This window comes from Staurois parvus, unplaced genomic scaffold (genome assembly GCF_062004578.1).
Source record: "Staurois parvus isolate SC_StPar_1 unplaced genomic scaffold, SC_StPar_1.0 ptg000473l, whole genome shotgun sequence".
Lineage (NCBI taxonomy): Eukaryota > Metazoa > Chordata > Amphibia > Anura > Ranidae > Staurois > Staurois parvus.
This window is the reverse complement of record NW_028318269.1, coordinates 2,323,858-2,349,230: the sequence shown is the minus strand read 5'-3', so window position 1 is coordinate 2,349,230 and position 25,373 is coordinate 2,323,858. Positions and strand designations below refer to the sequence as shown.

The 25,373-nt window shown below is 42.1% G+C and overlaps 1 protein-coding gene across 3 annotated transcripts in view; it reads right to left on the bottom strand.

The window, feature by feature from the left end:
- The window catches only part of LOC149452426 (septin-9-like), a 443,799-nt gene that overhangs the window by 181,763 nt on the left and 236,663 nt on the right, over positions 1-25,373 (bottom strand). For all 3 annotated transcript variants that reach the window (XM_089689406.1, XM_089689408.1, XM_089689407.1), the window contains one exon: positions 23,460-24,083. In XM_089689406.1, coding sequence (XP_089545532.1) covers positions 23,460-24,083 — 624 coding nt within the window. The remainder of the gene's footprint in view (positions 1-23,459; positions 24,084-25,373) is intronic.

Here is a 25,373-nt window from a genome sequence, read left to right as displayed (position 1 = left end):
TACAACCAGCCTATCTGATTTTTCCTGATTGATCAGTGCCGACGGCCATAGCCAGCAACACTGATTATTGTATTCTGATGGCGGGGAAGGCTCCCCACAGTAACACAGCAAGAAGATTCCCCCATCAACATTGAATGTGCGGATGGAGGAATCAGATTATTTTTTTTGTTCAACCTGCTGGTTGAAAAAAAAAATTATGAATGTATGGGCTGCCTAACTCCAACCAAAGCTCTTTTAGTTTTGGATGGCATGTGGAAATGTTAGATGCTCTGTCAGGTTTTTACTGCTCCCATCAGCTATATTTCACTGAGTGGTACTATGTGGAAATCTCCCTAAAATGAGGGTAAATCCCCCTGATATCTGTAATCAGAACATTTGATTAGACATGCTGCTAGGTTAATTGGATCCTGTCTAAATTGGCCCTAATATGTGCATGTATGAATTTAAGTTAGGGACCTTAGATTGTACACCCCTTGAGGGGTAGGGACTGATGTGAATGTTTAAAATATATATATATGTGTAAAGCGCTGCGTAAATTGACAGCGCTATATAAGTACCTGAAATAAAATAAAATTAGAAGATATATTTTTTACTGCCATTCTGGTGACAACCATGTATTGTTACATCGTTCCTCACTTTAACTCTGGTGATAAGGCTCTTATAGGCAGACCAACATTGATACAAATGGCAGTGGAACCTTAATGGGTGAGTCTAAACTTTCCCGAATCTATTCAAAACAAGAAATATAAATTTTGACTGGAGTTCCACTTTAAGGTAATAGCTGCCTCCAGAAACATAAAGGGGTTCAGCCATACCTATCATACAATGAGTATTTTATTTCAGCTATGAGTGTGTTAACACTCCTGATGGAAGGTTGCACGCATTCTACTGGCTTGTTCGCAGTGATCGTAAACAGACAGTGGAAGGCTTCCCTGTATGCCGATTCCAGACATGATGTCATTGATAACGTAGGATCTGTAGAATGATCCAGACACAAGGAGATAAAATTATTTTAAGTATCTCATACACAATCCAAAATTCTTTTTTATGTGCTAGGAAAGATGAGTGGCCCAACAGCTTAATGCAACGTCTTTAAGCCAAATTGTCATAGGAAGTGACTTGGTGGAGTTGAGAAGGAAAACAGAAGGAAGCCAGTTCTTCTGCATTCATACGTAGCAATGCCGAAATTTAGCTCTTTGCATGTACCTTCAGCTTTCGCTGGGTGCAGGCCCAGTAGTGCATCCCCACTCAGCTGTTCCTCTTGTCAACTGGAAATGAACAAGCCAGCTGCACACTAATGGCCTCTCTGATGTAAAAACAGCTTTAATATAATAGGAAGATTCACAACATATCTTTCCTGTCCACCTTCTACTTTAACGCCTTTCTCCCCACAAAGAGCCTAATCACCATCCCATGCTTATGGTTACTGCAAGACCATTTTACTGACATGATGTCAAAGTGTCCTGGTGTGAGCTTCCACTAGGATAGATTATGGTAAGAACCAGGGGCGGACTGACAACTCATGGGGCCCCTGGGCAATAGGGGATCATGGGGCCCCTGTGTCCTTGCCCAAACTCAAAAAAGCCTATGAAAAAGGTAGCAGGGGCATCCCATGGGGCCCCCTACTGACCCCGGGCCCTCGGGTAGTGCCCAAGTTTCCAAATGATCAGTCCGCCCCTGGTAAGAACTTGTGCCAACTGCCTATGAAGATCACCAGAAAACAGAGAATTGGTTATATTGGAAACATGAGCATGCCCTATTCCTCAGTGCACAGTAGAGTGTGTGTGTGTGTGTGTGTATGTGTGACACATATGAATACAATAAAAAAAAAAGTTTTTTGTGGGCCAACATGAAGTCCCAATACCCAACTATAGATGACTGTCATGGCCATCATGGAATGTAGGTGGTCTTCCAGACAGCTGGAAAGGTCTTTCCTATTTCACCAAGCAACTTTGATATCACCTTTGGGTGGATTTGTACTTTAAAGTGGTAGTAAACTCTTTTTTTTTTACACTTTTACCTACAGGTAAGCTTAGGAGATATTCTTTCTTTTTGAGAACCGGTGCATGCATACCCGTGCTGTTCCTTCAGAACTTCAACTGTGCTGTGGTCCAGAACTCCCGCGGAGTGACGTCATCATGGCTTGGCCAGTCAGACAGCCAGAGCTTGCGAACCCGGAAAGAAGACCGGGTGAAGATGGAAGCATCTGCAGTGGTGACAGCGGGCAGCTGGAGAGCTTCGTTTTAAGGTAAGTCCTTCATAACTTAGATTGTACGCCCCTTGAGGGTTAGGGACTGATGTGAATGTACAATATATATGTAAATTGCTGCGTAAATTGACAGCGCTATACAAGTACCTGTAATAATAATAATAAAATAATGTGGTAGCATGCATACTAGCACATAATGACATTACCCTGCAGGGAATTTTTCTTTTTAACCTGCAGTTTACTACCCCTTTAAGGCCTCATGTACACTGAGTGTTTGCCCAGCACTTCTGAACGCTCCTTTTCCTGGCAGGAAAAAAGAAGCATAAAAAGCTCTTAAAGCAGCGTATAGGTGTGTTTAGGCACATGAAGCATTTGGGCGTTCATTCATTCCACTGGCCAGATTATCAATTCATTTTGGTCAATGAAATGAATGAATGCTGAAATGCTAAACGCGCCCAACGTTTAGTTGTTTTTGGACAAGTCGGGCATTTTTTCTGCCAAAATGCTCCTCTCCAGATCATGCACGTGATAGGTTTTTTTGTTCTTCTAAATGCTCCTGCCTTTAAACACCTATAATTGCCTATGTGTGTATTGATACATAGGCTAACATGGAGAGGCAGGAAAAAAAAGCGTTTTTGATGCCCAGTGTGTATGAGGTCTAAGTATAGAATCTCAATTTTCAAATATGCCTTAAAGCGGAGTTCCTCTGCCCCCCCCCCCCAAAAAAAAAGTTAAAAGTCAGCAGCTACAATGACTGTAGCTGCTGACTTTTAATATACAGTTGCAAGAAAAAGTATGTGAACCCCTTGGGATTACGTGGAGTTTTGCATGAATTGGGCATAAAATGTGCTCTGAACGTCATCTAAGTCACAACAATGGAACAAGACAGTCTGCTGAACATAATACTACACAAACATTAGATGTTGCCATGGTTTAATTGCACATAACATGTAAACATTCACAGTGCCGGGAGGAAAAAGTATGTGAACCTTTGGACTTAATAACTGGTTGACCCTCCTTTGGCAGCAATAACCTCAACCAAATGTTTCCTGTAGTTGCAGATCAGACCTGCACAACGATCTGGAGTCATTTTGGACCACTCCTCTTCACAAAACTGTTTCAGTGTAGCAATATTCTTGGGATGTCTGGTGTGAATCGCTCTCTTAAGGTCATGCCACAGCATTTCAATCAGGTTGAGGTCAGGACTCTGACTGGGCCGCTCCAGAAGGCGTATTCTGTGCTGTTGCAGCCATTGTTTTGTTGAATGACTTGTATGCTTTGGGTCATTGTCCTGTTGCATCACCCATCCTCTGCGGAGCTTCAGTTGGCGGACAGATGGTCGTACGTTTTCCTGCAAAATGTCTTGATAAACTCTGGAATTCATTTTCCCATCAATGACAACAATCCGTCCAGGCCCTGAGGCAGCAAAGCAGCCCCAAACCATGATGCTCCCTCCGCCATGTTTCACAGTGGGGATGAGGTTTTGATGTTGGTGTGCTGGGCCTTTTTTTCTCCACACATAGTGTTGTGTGTTCTTCCCAAACAACTCAATCTTGGTTTCATCTGTCCACAGTATATTTTGCCAGTAGTGCTGTGGAACATCCAGGTGCTCTTTTGCAAACTTCAAACGTGCTGCAATATTCTTTTTGGACAGCAATGGCTTCCTCCGTGGTGTCCTCCCATGTACTCCATTCTTGTTTAATGTTTTCCTTATTGTAGATGTGTCAACAAAAATGTTAGCATGTGCCAGAGATTTCTGTAGGTCTTTAGCTGACACTCTGGGATTCTTCTTTACCTCATGCAGCATTCTGCGCTGTGCTCTTGCAGTCATTTTTACAGGACGACCACGCCTAGGGAGAGTAGCAACAGTGCTAAACTTTCTCCATTTGTAGACAGTCTGTCTTACCGTGGACACAGGAACATCAAGGCTCAAGGAGATACTTTTGTAACCCTTTCCAGCTTCATGCAAGTCAACAATTCTTGATCGTAGGTCTTCTGAGAGCTCTTTTCTGCGAGGCATGGTTCACATCAGACAGTGCTTCTTGAAACCAGTAAACCCAAAACAGGTGTGTATTTTTTAAGGGCAGGACAGCTGTCAGCAACACATTCAATATCATCACACTGATTGGAGTCAAGGTTGGCTCACTCCTGGCTCCAATTAGCTCTGGGAGAAGTCATTAAGCTAGGGCTTCACATACTTTTTCCTCCCTGCACTGTGAATGTTTACATGTTATGTGCAATTAAACCATGGCAACATCTAATGTTTGTGTAGTATTATGTTCAGCAGACTGTGTTCTTCTATTGTTGTGACTTAGATGATGTTCAGAGCACATTTTATGCCCAATTCATGCAAAACTCCACGTAATCCCAAGGGGTTCACATACTTTTTCTTGCAACTGTAAAGGCACTTACCTGTCCAGGGATCCAGCGGTGTCCTCACCCCAAGCCGATTCTTCAGTTGGCTGTTGGGTGCTGGCGCCGCCATCTTGACTAAGGGAAACCGGCAGTGAAGCCTTGCAGCTTCACAGCCAGTTTCCTGCTGCGCATGCGCAAAGCGTGCTATGCCTTGTGAAGGGGCCGCAGTCTTCTGGGACCTGTGAAATGTTTTGGAGGGCTGCAGGGGGGCCAGACTTACGGCTTTGTTTTCCAAGGCGAACTGAGATGGAAGTGGGAGCGGGTACCTGTCAAAACCAAATGCCCGCTCCCCCCCCAAAGGGTGCCAAATGTGGGAGGAGGCAGAAAAGCGCAGCTTCCACTTTTGAGTGAAACGCTTTAAGCTGTTTTAATTTTCAATATTTTTAAATATAATGCTTCTATTAAATAATACTTAATGATCCAGCCATGAAGATCCTTGTTCAGGTCATTCCTATTAAAGGGTGACAATATTCTCTTCCTGTCTTTCAAATGTGCTCCTGTGTTGTCACCCTGTGAAATAGGTTTCCAATGAAGACTACAAATAGCTGTTTTGAATATACTGTACACAAGCATGGTCAGGGAAATGTTGCTATCACTGGAGGATGTTCATGTAGATGAGAAGTGGCTACAAAGAGACTGAAGGAGATCAGCCTCACAGAGATGCAGCAAAGAATGAAAAAAGTTTAAAGCTAAACTTTAGGAAAAAAACTATTTTTGACCATTTGCTGTGTAAAAAGAAATGATCTCTATTGATGCCTGTCCCACGTTTGGCTGCTGCTCCTTTCGGTAAAACTTTAATTCAGCCTTGCAGCACTGCGCGTGTTGAATGTCCTGCGCTGAGATTTGTAGTTCTGGTCATACACTGATCACAACAGGTCACTCATTGCAAACATATACAGAAAAAAGCCTTATGATGTGAATGTACAATATATATGTAAAGCGCTGCATAAATTGACAGCGCTATATAAGTACCTGATATAAATAAACAAATAAATATTCTTTTCATTGATTGAAAGGCTTTCTGTCATTGAAGGAAGGCAGTTAAATGTCGCAATCTCTTCTCCTCCAGTCAGTGAAAAGAATACAAGGCTTTTTCTGAACGGAAGAGGTTTACAACATTACAATATTCAGTGAACTACAATTCTCAGGGCCGACTGATATAAATAAAAATAATTTGTTATTCATTTATTTAAAAAAAAACCCATCAATTTATGATTCATCTGTTTTAAATATTATTTATTTCAGATACTTATATAGCACTGTCAATTTTATGCAGTGCTTTTACATATATGTATTGTACATTCACATCAGTCCCTAACCCTCAAGGGGTGTACAATCTAAGGTCCCTAGCTTACATTCATACACATACTAGGTACAATTTAGACAGGAGCCTATTAACCTACCAGGATGTCTTTGAAGTGTGGAAGGAAACTGCAGTACCTGGAGGAAACCCACGCAGGCACAGGGAGAACATGCAAACTCCAGGCAGGTGGTGCTGTGGTTGGAATTTGAACTGACAACCCTAGTACTACCAGGTGGAAGAGCTAACCACTTACCCACTGTGCTGCCCAAATATTACAATATTTACTTAATAATGAGATGATTCAAAAGCTGTTCTAAGGGACATTGGCCCTCTGCATTCCAGGAAATGGGTTTCTTTTTATAGATTTCCCACTTTTGCTTATTCCGTTGTATACCTTGAGAAGGGGACAGCATTGCCCTTTCTGTGTCTATGTTATTTTTATATATTTTTTTTCATTAATAATAATGCTGATCAACAATCATGGAAATGTTGACCCCTTTACTAGAAAGTTTTTTCTGTTCTAATACCTTCCTAAAAAATCTGAAGATTCTGTGTCATGTACCCAGTAGGGTCTTTACCAATTGTGATGCAAACTGGATGGGTTAAAAAAACAAACATCTCTTGGCAAGAACGTTCCAATCTATTCTCTGTAAGGTATGGACATTGTGATCATTTTAGATGATATCACATCTGTAAATAGAGAAGAACCAGTTGCAGCAGATATTTCTAGCTCAGAGAACATAGGAACTCAGACTGCACTTAGTGCTTACAGATCCTGCATCTGATATCCGCCATTTGAACAGGTTTTAGATGACAATGGGTAACGTGCCAAGAAAACTTAAAGCCAAATTCCAGGCAGCTATTAAACATGAATTACTTTACAAAGAAATAAACCCTAAAGGGATATAAATACATCTTACTTTTCTTTAATAAAATATGGGCAGCACAGTGCCTAAATGGTTAGCACTTCCACCTGGCAATACTAGGGTCGTTGGCAGGGGCGGACTGACAACTCATGGGGCCCATGGGCAATAGGGAATCATGGGGCCCCTGTGTCCTTGCCCAAACTCAAAAAAGCCTATGAAAAAGGTACCAGGGGCATCTTATGGGGCCCCCTACTGACCCTGGGCCCTCAGTGCCCGAGTTTCCAAATGGTCAGTCCGCCCCTGGTCGTCGGTTCGAATCTCAACCACGACACCACCTGCCTAGAGTTTGCATGTTCTCCCTGTGCCTGCGTGGGTTTCCTCCGGGTACTCTGGTTTCCTCCCACACTCCAAAGACATGCTGGTAGGTAAATTGGCTCCTGTCTAAATTGTCCCTAGAATGTGTATGAATGGGAGTTAGGGACCTTAGACTGTACACCCCTTGAGGGTTAGGGACCGATGTGAATGTACAATATATATGTAAAGCGCTGAGTAAATTGATGGAGCTATAGAAGTACCTGAAATAAATAAAATATGTCATGGCTGGCTGTGTTGTTTGTAGTTGCAGGGCCTTTAAGCCTAGTTTCACCCTCAGAACCGCATGTGGATTGCACAGGAACCGCACTGCATGCCTATGCGGTTCAGTGCAATTCAGTTTAAATGGGCTCAAATCGCACCGCATTGCAACATAGAAGTGCATGTACCTTTTTTAGAGCAGCGCCGCAACCGGATCGTATGATCGTTTTGTATTGCGTTTCTAACCTGTGTTTGGGGTATCATTACCTCTGTATTGAAAGAAAGAGGGTGCTGTTGTGCTTAGGAAAAAAATTTATGTATGAAAATGATACAATATATATATATATGATACCTCTATAGCAGCAGTCCTAATTGTGAATTCCTATACACTAAATCTTAAATATTTCAAAATGGACCACGCTGAGGTCACAAATCAACTAAATCCAATGTGCAATTTAAAGTGATAACAATGAACTAAATTCAAATACAATATTGGTGTTCAGTTCCAACATGTGAATAAGTAGTGCAATGGTGCTGTATCTTTAACGGTGAACTGGAATGACAAGTGCTTCACTTGCTTCATCTCTAGGTAAGTCACACTCACTTTTGGGACTATCCCAGTATGCAATCTGGTCCTGATGCTCGATATTTCTTCACCCTCTTAACCATGGTTGTGGTTGTAACCGATAACCGTCCACTAGGACTGCATCAATATTAGGAAACTCCTCTCCTCCACAGGCAGTATTTCATATTTTTAGCATAAATTAAAACAAAACCAGATGTCCCATAGTGTAAAACTGTATAAAACTTTAATATGGGGTCAAACAATAGAAATGCCACTCACAAAAAAAGTGCCTTTCCTGGCACTGGGTGTATTCAGCTTTGTATATTATAAATGGGAATTAAGATGGCCACTGCGTTCCAGCATGCATTCCAAATACTGAAAGTGACGTTAGCGGAGGTTGCGTCATAAGCCCTCGATGCGTTTCGACAAATAAATCGCCTTCAGGAAGTACCTCTGTATTGACAACCTCAGCAGATGGCAAAAGCAGTGCGATTAGAATGTGGTGCGAGAAATGCACACAGAATGCGGCATTTGCTGCACCACATGAAGGTAGGTTCACACTATTTCAGGTGGTTGTGGGAGTCACAGCTGTTCCCACACCCTAAACACCCGCAGTCTCCGTAAAAAAGCGCAGGGCTGCCATACATTCTTAATGCTGCAGGAACCTTTTTCTTGTGTAAAATGCAGATACAGCAGCCAATTCAAATTGATGGGATACATTGCCCTTGTAAAACTGCAATAGTGGGAACCAAGTGTGAACCCAGGCTAAGTCTTTTTAGTAGAGAGCAGTTGACTACCATACAAATTGCAAAGGCTTTGGCAGGAGCATGCACCATATCCATGGGTGCGCGGTCCTTGAAGCCGCTGTCACTCACAGCTCCGGTAGTGTGGACTTTGAGAACGTGCAGCACAGGGTGACAACGCCGCTCCTGCAGTAAGATACCCCCTTACACCCACCCCAGAGGACCGACCAGATGACACAACCACACGTGGCAAATCTCATGTAAGAAAACTAAGGCAGATGATCTGTCTATAATATAACTAAGGTAGGTGATCTGTCTATAATAAAACTAAGGTAGGTGATCTGTCTATAATAAAACTAAGGTAGGTGATCTGTCTATAATAAAACTAAGACAGATGATCTGCCTATAATAAAACTAAGGTAGGTGATCTGCCTATAATAAAACTAAGGTAGGTGATCTGTCTATAATAAAACGAAGGTAGGTGATCAGTATATGATAAAACTAAGGTAGGTGATCAGTATATGATAAAACTAAGGTAGGTGATCAGTATATGATAAAACTAAGGTAGGTGATCAGTATATAATAAAACTAAGGTAGGTGATCTGTCTATAATAAAACTAAGGTAGGTGATCTGTCTATAATAAAACTAAGGTAGGCGATCTGTCTATAATAAAACTAAGACAGATGATCTGCCTATAATAAAACTAAGGTAGGTGATCTGTCTATAATAAAACTAAGGTAGGTGATCTGTCTATAATAAAACTAAGGTAGGTGATCTGTCTATAATAAAACTAAGACAGATGATCTGCCTATAATAAAACTAAGGTAGGTGATCTGCCTATAATAAAACTAAGGTAGGTGATCAGTATATAATAAAACTAAGGTAGGTGATCTGTCTATAATAAAACTAAGGTAGGTGATCTGTCTATAATAAAACTAAGACAGATGATCTGCCTATAATAAAACTAAGGTAGGTGATCTGCCTATAATAAAACTAAGGTAGGTGATCAGTATATAATAAAACTAAGGTAGGTGATCTGTCTATAATAAAACTAAGGTAGGTGATCTGTCTATAATAAAACTAAGACAGATGATCTGCCTATAATAAAACTAAGGTAGGTGATCTGCCTATAATAAAACTAAGGTAGGTGATCTGTCTATAATAAAACGAAGGTAGGTGATCAGTATATGATAAAACTAAGGTAGGTGATCAGTATATGATAAAACTAAGGTAGGTGATCAGTATATGATAAAACTAAGGTAGGTGATCAGTATATAATAAAACTAAGGTAGGTGATCTGTCTATAATAAAACTAAGGTAGGTGATCTGTCTATAATAAAACTAAGGTAGGCGATCTGTCTATAATAAAACTAAGACAGATGATCTGCCTATAATAAAACTAAGGTAGGTGATCTGTCTATAATAAAACTAAGGTAGGTGATCTGTCTATAATAAAACTAAGGTAGGTGATCTGTCTATAATAAAACTAAGACAGATGATCTGCCTATAATAAAACTAAGGTAGGTGATCTGCCTATAATAAAACTAAGGTAGGTGATCAGTATATGATAAAACTAAGGTAGGTGATCAGTATATGATAAAACTAAGGTAGGTGATCAGTATATGATAAAACTAAGGTAGGTGATCAGTATATGATAAAACTAAGGTAGGTGATCAGTCTATAATAAAACTAAGGTAGGTGATCTGTCTATAATAAAACTAAGGTAGGTGATCTGTCTATAATAAAACTAAGGTAGGCGATCTGTCTATAATAAAACTAAGACAGATGATCTGCCTATAATAAAACTAAGGTAGGTGATCAGTATATAATAAAACTAAGGTAGGTGATCTGTCTATAATAAAACTAAGACAGATGATCTGCCTATAATAAAACTAAGGTAGGTGATCTGCCTATAATAAAACTAAGGTAGGTGATCTGCCTATAATAAAACTAAGGTAGGTGATCGGTATATGATAAAACTAAGGTAGGTGATCGGTATATAATAAAACTAAGGTAGATGATCTGCCTATAATAAAACTGAGGTAGGTGATCTGTCTATAATAAAACTAAGGTAGGTGATCTCTCTATAATAAAACTAAGATAGGTGATCTGTCTATAATAAAACTAAGATAGGTGATTTGTCTATAATAAAACTAAGGTAGGTGATCTGTCTATAATAAAACTAAGGTAGGTGATCTGTCTATAATAAAACTAAGACAGATGATCTGCCTATAATAAAACTAAGGTAGGTGATCTGCCTATAATAAAACTAAGGTAGGTGATCGGTATATGATAAAACTAAGGTAGGTGATCGGTATATAATAAAACTAAGGTAGATGATCTGCCTATAATAAAACTGAGGTAGGTGATCTGTCTATAATAAAACTAAGGTAGGTGATCTCTCTATAATAAAACTAAGATAGGTGATCTGTCTATAATAAAACTAAGATAGGTGATTTGTCTATAATAAAACTAAGGTAGGTGATCTGTCTATAATAAAACTAAGGTAGGTGATCTGTCTATAATTAAACTGAGGTAGGTGATCTGTCTATAATTAAACTGAGGTAGGTGATCTGTCTATAATAAAACTAAGGTAGGTGATCTGCCTATAATAAAACTGAGGTAGGTGATCTGTCTATAATAAAACTAAGGTAGGTGATCTGTCTATAATAAAACTAAGGTAGGTGATCTGCCTATAATAAAATTGAGGTAGGTGATCTGTCTATAATAAAACTGAGGTAGGTGATCTGTCTATAATAAACTGAGGTAAGTGATCTGTCTATAATAAAACTAAGGTAGGTGATCTGCCTATAATAAAATTGAGGTAGGCGATCTGTCTATAATAAAACTGAGGTAGGTGATCTGTCTATAATAAACTGAGGTAAGTGATCTGTCTATAATAAAACTAAGGTAGGTGATCTGCCTATAATAAAATTGAGGTAGGTGATCTGTCTATAATAAAACTGAGGTAGGTGATCTGTCTATAATAAAACTGAGGTAGGTGATCTGTCTATAATAAAACTGAGGTAGGTGATCTGTCTATAATTAAACTGAGATAGGTGATCTGTCTTTAATAAAACTAAGGTAGGTGATCTGTCTATAATAAAACTAAGGTAGGTGATCTGTCTATAATAAAACTGAGGTAGTTGATCTCTCTATAATAAAACTAAGGTAGGTGATCTGTAGGTGATAATTAAACAAAGGAAGATGATCTATTGGGCAAATATGGTACAGTGGCGAGAATTTAGTCTTGTTTAAAGCTGGATCTTGGGAATTAAATACAAATGAATAAACACATGTTACCGTCTGGCTGACACAGATCCAATGCTTGTTTTCTTGAAGGATGAGTTAAAACAGAGTATATATTTTAGGTCCTCTGACTTCCTCTGTCCTTGTTAAAGTGCCGTACATCATAAACGAATGCATTTTTAATAACATTTGTCGTCATCTTGTTTTCTTATCCTTTCGGCGCATCTCAGTCCTGCTAATTGCCTGCAGCCACTTTGCGGTCACTTCATTCCTATATGCATGTACTCAATGGCTGCATGGCATTTTTCAGGGTTTGTTTTCCTGATGGTGACAACAGATAACCATGCTGGAGTATTGTATGTTGAAATGGTCATCTGATGCTTGGGTTAGAAGATAACACAGAAGCACAAGTGGAAAAACAGGGAGCCATGTCATCTCATAATAGGAAGTGTCAGAACAAGGACCTTCATGGCAGGATCATCAGGTATTAGGTTAGTGAAAGCTGCAGATTTTTAAATATTAAACTTTTAAAATGGTATTAACATGTTAAGGTATACATGAGATTTTATTGAAAGGTTTTGAAAATACTTTAGCATGATATTAAATGTATATTTAAGGAAGAAGTCTCACTAAAGTTGCTTCCGATGGCTCCTGTCCCTTAGGTAACAAAGTGCATAATGCACATTGTCCTGTCTTTCTAGTAGATCCTGCTCCTGAGATAGCGTGGTTAGCAGCATCACCCACCAAACATGCTGATTTTTAAAGAACTTTGTATTTTCCCATGTGGGGCTGTGATTGTTTTGTTCAGAGGTTCAAGAAAAAGCTATACTTAACTGATCCTTCAATCCTCCAGAAAACAGCTCTCCCCCAGTCCAGCAGTGGACTGCTCCTGCCTTTCTCATGTCGAGCTGGTCTATGGGCGTGATGACATCAGGAACAGTCCATTCACATGACCACGGCAGGGACCAGTCTTGCTAAGAGGATTAGGTAAGTATATCTCCACTCTGGAAACCCCTAGACAAAAACGACCAGTTAACGCATGCAGTGCGGGCACAGCCCCACTGCATGGGAAAATATTGCCCTGAGCTCTTCTTTAAGCATTTTTAGCGGCTTATTTAATCAGTGGCTAATTATGCAGCTTTTTAATCTTTTAATTCTTGCCTATGTTCCTGTTTAAGCTGGTGCCACGAGTTTCCTGCATGCAGGTAGCTCCTTTCTCTTGCAGCATCCTATGGAACCATCCTTATGGAGTATGCAGGAACTAGGTTTGTGTTTTCCTACACTGTGTGCCTCAGAAGAAACACACAACCCCGCAGCCTAGGCTGTCAAGGCACTCCACTGCTACTCCCTTCTCCTAGCTAACAGACTGCCTGGAGACAGCACTCTTTCCTGTGAAGGCAGGTAGTTTAGGGAAGCAGCAATGAGAGAGCAGGGGCCAGCAGCATTGAAAGCTGTATGTGCAAGTGCTGGGGTAATTTGAAGAAATAGTTTAGTGGAGAATGTTTACTAAATTGTGCTCAATGTGGTAGACTAAGAAATGCCAAGGGTTTAACCGCTTTCCATCCACCCATGGTCTATAGACGGCGGACATGAGGCTGTGCCGATGCAGGCTAATGTACCTGTACGTCAGCCCTCATTGGTAGCTCCTACGTGGCTCACAGTGTGCAATCTGCAAGTCGCCTGGACACAGCAGATCACATTACCGCTGTGTCAGGGTGGTCACATGGTGTTTTACCATGTGATTGCTGTGTCCAATCACAGCAATCACATAGTAAACCACGCAAAGTGAAAGTAAGCATCGGTTCTCTCTGCTCTCACTGTGAGAGCAGAGAGAACTGATGCTGCAGCCTGTGAGTTTACAGCAGCCTGTCAGGCTGCATGTACACTCACAAAATGCAGTGCAAGCCGTCCCTTCCTAGTTTCCATGATTACTGCCCCGGTGTAGGAACAAAAAAGTGTGCAGTCAGCTCCTGTCACCTATCCCAGTGCTCACAATAACATCACCATCCACCATACCAATGTCTTGATCACTGCCATACACCATATCAGAAGCCTGATTACCGCCATACTCCATACTAGCATCCTGATCAACCCATATGTCATAGCAGTGTCTTGATCACCGCCATACCAGTGTGTGATCACTGCCATACCCCATGCCAGCGTCTTGATCACTGCCATACCCCATACTAGTGTCCTGAAAACCCCATATGCCATACCAGTGTCCTGACCACCGCCATTACAGCAACTGATCACTACCATACCCCATACCAGCGTCATGATCACCACCATACCCCATACCAGTGCCCTGAAAACCCCATATGCCTTACCAGCAACTGATTACTGCCATACCCCATGCCAGTGTCCTGATAACTGCCATACCCCATACCGGTGTCCTGAAAACCCCATATGCCATACCAGTGTCCTGACCACTGCCATTCTAGCAACTGATCACTGCCATACCCCATGCCAGTGTCCTGATCACCGCCATACCCCATAACAGTTTCCTGAAAACCCCATATGCCCTACCAGTGTCCTGATCACCGCCATACCCCATACCAGTGCCCTGAAAACCCCATATGCCATACTAGTGTCCTGATCACCACCATACCAGCAACTGATCACTGCCATACCTCATGCCAATGTCCTGATCACCACCATACCCCATACCAGTGCCCTGAAAACCCCATATGCCATACTAGTGTCCTGATCACCACCATACCAGCAACTGATCACTGCCATATCTCATGCCAATGTCCTGATCACTGCCATACCCCATACCAGTGACCTGAAAACCCCATATGCCATACCAGTGTCCTGATCACCACTATTCCAGCAACTTATCACTGCCATACCTCATGCCAATGTCCTGATCACTGCCATACCCCATACTAGCGTCCTGATTACTGCTATACGTCATACCAGTGTCTGGCATTTTAGGTTCTCAACTGATCAATTTTCTAATATATATCCCATAGCTTGTAGACTCTGTAACTTGTACACAGACTAAATATTTTACACTATTTTGGGTTATTTTTACCCCAAACATGTTGCAGAATACATTTTGGCCTACATTTATGAAGAAAAATTCTTTTTTGCTAAATTTTATAACAATAATTAAGCAAAAAAAAAAGATTTTTTTCAAGATTTTCTGATTTTTTTCATTTATATAGCGAAAACTAAAAAACTCAGTGCTCAAATACCACCAAAAGAAAGCTCTATCTGTCTAAAAAAAATGATAAAAATGTCATATGGGTACAGTGTTGCATGACTGAGTAACTGTCAAAGTGTAACAGCGCTGAAAGCTGAAAATTGGCCTGGACTGGAAGGGGGTGAAAGTGTTCGGACTTGAAGTGGTCATTCTTACACACTGCTGAACTAAGCTCTGAAACAAGGATTTGGAAACCTAATTGTCCAGGAAAGGGTTTAGATGAGACCATATCGGCAAAGTTCCCAACCTCCTCCCAGAGTAGCGCAATTCCCAGATCACTTGGTAAGTTTCATGACTCACGTAGGTCAGATGTCCCAGCACAGCCCCCTCTCCCAGTGACTTTGACATTAATCATGTTGTAATCATCTGGTATCCCAAAACACCATGACTCTCTGTTATCACAAGAAAGGGATAGTTTCAGGAACAGCACTGTAGAGGTCTGTGCAAAACAATAGTGTGAATCGTACTTTTGTACTGCAAAGTGAAAGCTTTTGTCAGTACGTGGATTGTCAATGTTGATGCTCAAAGGCCAATGTGTGTCATTCGGGCTGGGGGGATGATGTGCCAGCAGATTAAAACTTGTTATCAGTGGAACAGGCTCCCCTTCCACTACGTGAGGAGTGACTCAGAAAGTTGCAGGAAACAGCTCATGTGGTCCCTGTGAGACCAACTGCTTGGGTCAGACTATGGTAAGCTTGCCATCTGTCCCTGTTTCCTGGGGGCAGTCCTCGTTATGAGGGATTTGTCTCCATGAAATGGGCACCCCCAGAATCAACCCCAGGAGCCTGGCAGCAGAGCACAAACCTTACAGAGCGCAATTATCACTGCACTCAACGCATCAGTTCAAAATGGCGCAGTCTGAGCTCCCTGCGAATGTGCGACAGCTGGCATTTGTGGCCAATGTGCGACAGTGGCATTTGTGGCCAATGTGCGACAGTGGCATTTGGAGTTGCTGAGTTGGCACCTGCACACTTCAAGGTCACAGATCTCCACAATATATTGCCTATTCTGTTTGACCAGGAAAGAGAAGGAGGAGGGTGATGCACAGATGCTGGACTTTCATGTTGGGGGTAACCAGGCTTAACCAGTGAGCCCCCAAGCCAAAAAAGGAGGTATTTTAAAGTGGTTGTAAAAAAACCTTCTGTGTGCAGCAGCCCCCCTCAGTCCCCCTATTTACCTGAGCCCCATTCTGATCCAAAGATGTACACAAGAGCAGCATCTCTCCCAGGTCTCTCCCTTCTCATTGGCTGGGACAGCAGCAGGAGTCATTGGCTCCCGCTACTGTCAATCACTGCCAGTGAGCCAATGAGAAGAGAGTGGGGGTGGGGCCAAGCTATGCTCTGTGTGTGAATGGACACGCAGAGCAGTGGCTCAGGTTCCCCCATAGCAAGCTGCTTGCTATGGGGCACTTTGCAGGAGGGAGGGGCCAGGAGCGCCGGTAGGGAACCCGAGAAGAGGAGGATCGAGCCTGCTTTGTGCAAGTATGACAAGTGTGTTGCTTTAAAAGAAATGCCTTTAATAACACTTGAAATATGCTGCAGATACATTTATTACATATATATATATATATATATATATATATATATGTATGTTACTGGTACTATGGTAAATATCTCATAGGATGTTTGCAGCTTGGTTTGCACGTTTTTAATATTTTTCACACTATCGCAGTTTTTGCTTACGTGGCATTTTGCCATTTATTACAATGCAACCTGTGCATTTCTTGCTCTTGACCTGATCTCTGTTTTGGCTGCATTACTTGCACCTAACCTCACCTCTGCTCTCTCTGCGTTACCTACTCCTGACCTCTGTGTTTACATTTGACCCCTGCACTCTATGCATTACTTACTCCTGACCCAGAGCAGCATAAGCTCAAGTTTCAGCATGGTCAGTAGGGTGTCCCTGGATTTAATTTTGAAAATATGATAACCTTAGACCAGGGGTCTCCAAACTTTCTAAAAAAAAGTTTACTGTCCTTTAGACTTTGGGGGGGGGGGGGAGGCTGGACTGTGCCCAGTGGGAATAAACAATGCCTGATCTATGGTATTAGGGGAGAAATAGGTGGTGTCAGTGGGAGGAATAGTGCCCCATTGTTGGTGTCAGTGGAAGGAATTATGACCCACTGTTGGTGTTAGTGGCAGGAATTATGCCACATTGTTGGTGTCAGTGGCAGGAATAATGCCTCAAAGGGCCAGATAATGGTAAGTAAAGGGCCACATCTGGCCTCAGGACTGCAGTTTGGAGACCACTGCCTTAGACTAAACCTGGACCTGCACCTGGGCAACTGAGGTCATGTAAGATAAAATTTGGACGTATTTTCCTGTCCGGGATCTATAGTTGCTGCCTACAGCTGCCCAAAGAAACCAATTATAGGATGCAGTGGGGGTATATCGGCACTTGCGTAAACACAAACGTAGGCCTCTATCCATGTAACAGTAAGTGAAAGGGAAAAACCACCTTGGCAGAGTTTTAAACCTTCTCTACTTTATCCAAAACTGAAAAATGGTTTTAGATATACTATACTTAGGGTTTTGAAGTGTCCCATTTGTAGCTGTTTTTACTGCTGTACATTTCAGTAAAGGCACAAAATGTATTTTTGTACATGAAACATTCACGGTCTGGCTTGTTTTTAGATCTAAATGTTATTAAAGTGTGACAGGGGTGTGTCTTCTGCCCAATTTGGCATCATAATGTGTCTTTCTTTCCCATTTTAGAAAGTTGTGAAATATGCAAAAGTGTGTCGAATCCATTTTCTGCACATTAATATCGATCATGGGGTTAAAAAGAATTCTGTATGTAACTGCATACAAGGAACCACCATGTGACAGCCCAAATGAACAATGGGGCCATTTTGGGTGTTATGCATGGCACTATTCATTGATCATATGATAACAGCTCTTATGCTTGCATGGATTCTATTTTTCTATTAAAATGCTATGTGTTTAGTTACTGGATTTAAATCATGACACTTTAAATGTCCAATAAAGACATTCATATATATTAAACAATGTTTATACTTATAAATGTGCAAATTAGTACTGGATTGAGATAAAATATTGTTGTTCTTATGGCCAAGACTGTTTTCTGAAAACCAGTGAGTATGGCTGAGAAAGCTTTGGGGATTGCTCAAATCTTCCTAAGTGGAAATCGTTAATGTGAAAAGGTCCTACTTTTCCATACTATAGACCAGGGGGTCCTCAAACTACGGCCCGCGGGCCACATGCGGCCCGCCGAGGACATTTGACCGGCCCGCCAGGCAGGGGCGTGTCTGCCGCGAGCCAAGGGACTAGGGTTTGGCAGGTCGGAAGAGCTCAGCAGGGCTCGGGCAGGAGGCAGGAGGATGGGATCAGCAATTCTAGAACAGGGGAAGGTGGGCTCGGCTTATGAACCCGCACCACTCACTTGGCCTCTCTGCAGCCATCCGGCCATCTATTCTGATCAGTGCATGCAACCGTCACGGCCGGAGGGAGGAGCCTAGAGCTGACCATGAAGAGGGGGAGCAAGAGAGGAGACTCCATCACTGCATGTCGGGTATCATGGCCACGGACCCTAGATAAGTGCAATAGATGATCAATCTCCTCCCTCTCTCTTTCCCCCGTCTCTCCCTCCCCCTCCTCTCTCTCCCCCTTTCCTCTCTCTCTCTCCCCCTCCTCTCTCTCCCCCCTCCTTTCTCTCTCCCCTCTCTTCTCACTCTCCCCTCCTCTCTCTCTCCCCCTCCTCTCTCCCCCCCTCTCTCTCCCCCCTCCTCTCTCCCCCCCTCTCTCTCCCCCCTCCCCCCCCTTTACATTGTACACAGATCTGACCCAACAAGGTGTCCTGCATTTACCGTATATTTCGCTCCATAAGACAGTATTGGGGGGAAATGTCTGTGTGTCTTATGGAGCTGCCGGCCCAGTATTCCCGCCGCCGTAGTATGTCCGCAGTCTCTGGTCAGCTCATGTACTATGTCCGCAGTCTCTGGTAATCTCCTGTACTGTGTCCGCATTTGTTCATAGTTTTTTTTTTTAAACTATAGTTCGGAGGGACAGTGAACTGGCCCCCTGTTTAAAAGGTTTGAGGACCCCTGCTATAGACCCTGGGGCACACCTAAGATGTGCATTATGGGGTATAGCCAAACCCAGGCCCACAATTACTACAGCTGTATATTCATTAAATGGGGTTTTGTTAATGCAAACAGTGTAGGTACCTAAATGTTGCTTGGTATAGGGATCTTGTACAGCAGAACTCTGGCTGGGAGTCAATGAAACCAGCACAAGCAGCCAATCAGTTATGCTAACAATGGATATGATTATAGGTACAGAGAGATGAGTTCATTAGCTTGCTGTTTTTCTTTTTATAGGAACAAGACATGTACGTGTTACGTAAAGCGGAACTAAACTGAAATACAAAAAGCTGCAATCAGGCATGCTGTGTTTCTTCTGTAATAACAAACACTTACCTATCTGCTCACAATCTTCTATTGACTGCACACTGAGCTGAGCATGCGCTGCTTAGTGTACATTCCTTCGGCTACATGCATGTGCGAAATGACATCATTCCCCCGACTGCCCGATCAAGAGGCCAAAAATTGACTCTTCTGCCCTGTAAGACAGGGCTGCACTGGGGTGGCAGAGCCCTGCAAATCTCAGAAGTGGCTGACATACAATTAGTGAATTATTAAACCTGCAGCAGTGAAACAGCTCCTATACAGTATATATGTTATGAGTGTATATACTGTTTGCCGAGAGTTCAGTTTCAATTTTCCTCAGACATATTTTATTTTTCAAACAAACAAGCGCTCAATTTGTCCATATGGTATTAAAGACTGAAATATCAAAACATCACTTCTGTTCAGGGGCAGACTGACCAATAGGGCATTGCCCGAAGGCCTGGGGTCAGTATGAGGCCCCATGAGATTTCCCCGGTACCTTTCATAGGCACTAACATTACTGACGATAATCTAGACAGGCAACCATGGAGGAAGCTGACCAGAAGCCCAGGATAAGGGAAGAGACCAGAGAGGAGGAGCCAATGATAAGTGAATAATCCTCCATCCTTGCGATACCCGGAACTGTACACAGCTTGGTCCAGGCACACACACAGCACATGCTGGGAATCCTGGCGGAAACCCAATCATGTCCCCCCTTCCATCTCCTCAAGCTTTGCTGTCTGTGCCCCCAGTGAGGATGGCAGAGCCGGCTGTGTGCCCGGATAGGATGTACAGGAAGCAGCTGAGGGGCAAGGAGCTGGGGGAAGGTGAGGAGGGAGAGGGAGAGTCTCATTCCCCTCTCTCTGAACCCCGCTCTCTTTCACCCCCACTTCTTACCCCCTCTATCTCTCCCCAATCTCTCAACCCCCTCCCCCCTTTCTTTCACCCCACTCTTTCTCTCACACCCTCTTTTTTTCACCCCCCTTCCTTCTTTCACCCCCTCTCTTTCACCCCCACCTCTCTCTCTCACTCTCCTTACTGCCTCTCTCTCACCCCTTCTTTTTTTTACCCCCCCCCCTTCTATCTCACCCCCTCTGTTTCACCCCCCTTTCTCTCTCACTCCCACCCCAACTACCCTCTCTCTCACCCCCTCTCTCTTTTACCCTTCCTTCTCTCTTTACCCCCCTCACCTCCTCTCTCTTACCCACCCTCTCTTTCATCCCCTCTCTCTTTTCTAAAGACGTCACAAACATCCAAGCAGGCTATGCTGCAGTAGATATTTAAATACCCCCTCTTTTCAGCTGAGCAGCAACAACCAAATGTTCAGGCCCACGGAGGTTCCTAAAGGCATGGTTAAGAAACCGTCAGGCACCTAACAGGTTATCGGATACCGCGCATATCACCTGTGACGGTGTTCAATGGTTTCCCAGCAATGCCAATGGGAATCTCCATGAGCCTAATCTGCAGACAAGAATTGGACATTGGTTTGCTGATGGGCCCTTCTGTGCAGCTGTGCTGTAATATGTGGAAGATGGATAGGTGGGCCTTTTTTGAGTGTGGGCAAGGACACAGGGGCCCCATGATCCCCTATTGCCTGGGGCCCCATGAGTTGTCAGTCCGTCCCTGCTTCTGTTTTAATTTTCACATACAAAGTTAATTTGTTCTATAGATATGTGTGGACTCCACTGCGCACATTATCTACAACTGCAGGGCATCAATAGTAAAGTAAAGTCAGCCAACAAAATCCCTAAAGTCAATGTAGCCAGTACACCAAAGCTTTTAAAAATCATTCCTCCTTATTAATTATCCCCATCTGTTTTTTCTTACTTTTTAGTTGCATATTTTGTTTTGCATGCTTCCTGTCCAAAGCTAGCGCCATATTTTCTGTTGCCTTCCACACCTAGACTCTGTAACTTCCGCCCTTTCTGTTGGTAATTGTAGAATTCTCACGCATGCACATTGTTTATTATCTAAGCCGGCAAGTGCTGTACTTTCTGTCGTGTCTCCTGGCGTGTTCCCTGATCTGCGGCTATGTTTAAACCCCCTTGTTACATTGCAAGCTACATGGGGTATTTCAGCACGTTCTGAATTGGGCTTGAGTTTCGCGGGATTGCAATGCCCAGAGAGTGAATGACATAGGGTATGGCATCTTCTGGATTTGACTGATGGGCAAACATAGCATGCCATGAATCGAAGCAGTTATGTGCATGCATTGGTGACATCATTAAAGTGGATGTCTAGAGAACGGAAAAGATTAGACAGAATATAAACATAGCACTATGTAGATTCTTTAGGAGTGATTTAAATGGATGAACGTTAAAATGGCAAGTTTACAACCACTTTAAAGGAAAACTGTTATGAGAGAACTATGGAGGTTTCCATTACTGACCTAACATTCTGGGAATGCAGTTGCTCAGATGTCATGCTAGTTCGATGAATTTAATATTTTCTGGAGTCACAGGCTCAGGATGCAGAAGTTCTGACTCAGAATACATGTAATGGAACAATGAGGACAGAGATATCTAGTATTTGTAGAAGAATGTCAGCATTGGCAGCCCCTGCATTTGTCTTATGACAAATTTCTTTAAATTTCCTCTAACCATCCATCAGCACTTATTAGGGAAGCCTATTCTGTACCAGGAGCTAACATATCTCCTGTTTCAAGGGCAAAATGAAAAGGTCGTGGACTCAAAAATAAGAAATCCACCGTCTTTCTTCAAAGGCTACAGATATTTTAGGCATTCATGGATTGATGGCAGGCAGTGCTAACAGCATACTTGTTGCTAGAGATGCTGCCTAATTGGGATTCTATTGGGGAGACTTGCTGTCAGGGTGTTTGGATGAATCTGTATGTAAGGGAAGGCGGTTCACCCGCTTTCTCCCAAGTTTTAGGCCTGCTATGGTGAATCATCCATCCCTGCCTTTACAGTTTGCACAGTCCTATATGTAAGGCATAGAGCAAGGTATATTCAGACAGCATATGCGGTCAACAGGAAACAGGCTTGCAGAAAACCAGTCAATACTAACCTTCAATCAAAATTTGTCCCCCACCAGTACTCTCTGTTCATACAGGGCCACTCATCCCAGAGGACTAAAAACACAGTGCAAGTGTTGGGCAATGAGAGACCCATTTTCTGTGCAAGGGTGCATAAAACAGTGCTAATGTCATCATATCAATTGCATCATTGAGAACTCCCGCCATTGGGTGAGGACCAAAGAGCTACAAGATTGTCCACAAGACGTAAAAAAAGGTAAGTATAAAAAAATTGCATAAAATACTGCTGGTGGGGCAATCAGAGGGAAGGTAGGAGGGGGTTTCTTTGCGTGAAGGCCACAGTTGGGCTTTAAGTAAATACCATCTACTCATGGGTCCACACCTGCCCTATAATCCGCATTTATGAAAAACACAGCTTGGATATCAACTGTGTCACAAAATGATTGCATTCTTTCTCATAAGTGATTTTCTGCATGAATAAACAATGGAATAGATGCAGGACAAGTAAATGATACAGTAGTAAATGCAAGACTATTGCTTCGACCAGTCTGGCGCCACTCAGGCTAATGAAAGCAAAGTTCTGGTGTCAAATTTTGCATAGTTACTTTTACATTCATGGAGAGAACAAATATGTCTAATGTTAGGGCTTTCAGATGCAACATTGGAAGAGCTACCAATGTTAAATATAGATAAATATTATTTCAATGCAAATGGACTGTTTTTTTTTCTCCTAGTTGAAGGCACTAATGTTGGATTCTCCTGTTTTCATCCATTCTATGAAGAACTCATTATGTGAGCCTTATGTTGCTGTTTTTGATCATTTAAGCACTAATTTAGCATGTGCAGATTAACAAAACCTTCAACAGAACAAACCTCAATCTGGATCAAATAAAGTTGCCATGAAGGGTAAAACGCTGGACTTACCCTCTGGTGATCTCTGTTGCTGAACTTCTATCTGGACGGTCTGCATTCTTGGCTCTGGTTGATGGTGAAGCATGGTCGATGAAGGTATGGAATTTTCCACCTGCTTTACCTGGGGAACATCTGGGGATTTCAACATCTGTATATCAACTTTTTTAGCATTGGTTTCTTCTGTTCTTCTCTGAGGCATCTCAGGAATTTTAGAACCTGGAGACTCTCCTCGGAGCTCATGAGACTTTCCCAGAGTTATCTCTGCTCTTCTTGGAATGGGCTCAGGAGGTTTATGGCCTGGTAGTTCTGCCCTCTTCAAACCAAATCGGGAAACTGGTGGGGCTGAATTTTCCACCTGCTTGGATGAGATGTCAATGGAGATCTCTGTTCGTCTTGACATGGGTTCTGGATGCCGAGACCCCGCCAGGTCGATTCTCCTTAGTGATGATTTTGGAGATCTTTGGCCTCCAATATCTGCATGTCTAAGGAGTGCTTCTGCATTTCTAGGGCTTTGTTCTTGAAATTTCTGGGCAGCAGAGCCTGCACCTCTTAGGAGTGGGTTTGGAGTTCTGCGGGGCTGGACAGAGGGGTTCGAAGACTGGTCAACCTCCTCAACCTCGAAGGACCTCTTTAGTGCTGAAAGAAAGAGAACATAACATTAAATTGTTGAACTTGTATGTAAATTATAGCCCATAAAAATACCATGGTGACTTTTGTTTTTCCCAGCATAGTGATTTCATTCTTGCATTTTCTTTGTTAACAGTCTTCTTCAATAACTGTGCCTCATATACACTTTTTTAGATATCTGTCATAGCAAACAATTGTAAATTATTTTTAAACAATGAGAACAGTATCTTTTGTGGTTTATAGACACAATTAATTGGTAAATCCACAAGGTTAAATGGAAAGGTTTGCATTCTACCTTTTAATAATTCACTATTCTGCTGAACAGCACTGTTGAGTGAGCAAGTCACATGGCCTCAAACCATTTATCTTTGTAATAGGATCAATCTAGGGATGGGGGGGGTCATCAACCAGTATTATAAAGGAATATTTATTAGAACAACGTCATAGTCATAGTCGTTATATCACAGCCAAAGTTTTTGGAACCACATGGGGCCCATTTATCAATGTAAAATGGCAATCAAAGTGTTTATATCATAGCCAATAATATGGGCATCTTTTTTAAGGCAGAATGATGATCATAGTAATTTTATTGTATTCAATGTTTTAGGACCACACAGGGCCCTTTTATCAAAGGAATGGCAGATGCTGAAATCCCTCAGCAATGCAATGTCTTTAAAACGGAACTAAACCCTCCTAACATTTGCAGCCAAGGAAGTTGCCATCTTAGCCTCTGTTTGATGTGCAGTTGACATGGTGCTGCACATGTGATTAGTTGATGAGGCCATTTGATGACTTGTAACAGTGATGGTGTGACCCTCCTGCGCTCCAAGTGTATATTTAAAAAAATATTTTTAAATAAATCAAATAAATATGTGTGTAAATCCCAAAGGGAGCTGCTAGCATTAAATCATATACCAGTGATTAAGTAAATATAAAACATAAGGAATGCTGCGCTACATTCAAATCAAACAAAATGTGAATGTGGGATCCCAAAATATAAAATAAAAAAATGTGACAATGTTATCAATACAGGTCTATACGTGCTCACTGATAATAACATAAATCAAATAAATAGCTCAAAAACATGTGGAAACACAAAAAACAATATCTATATATATGTGCATAAACCAAAAATACACACATATATAATGTAATCACACGTGCCTATTGTGAAGTGAAAAATAACCATAATAATGGTACACACAAAGTTATATCTCAAAGTCCAAAATATAAATATTGTTGGTGAACCAAACAGTAAACGGTGCTTCCAAATTATACTGTTAGTGACCACAGGTGAAA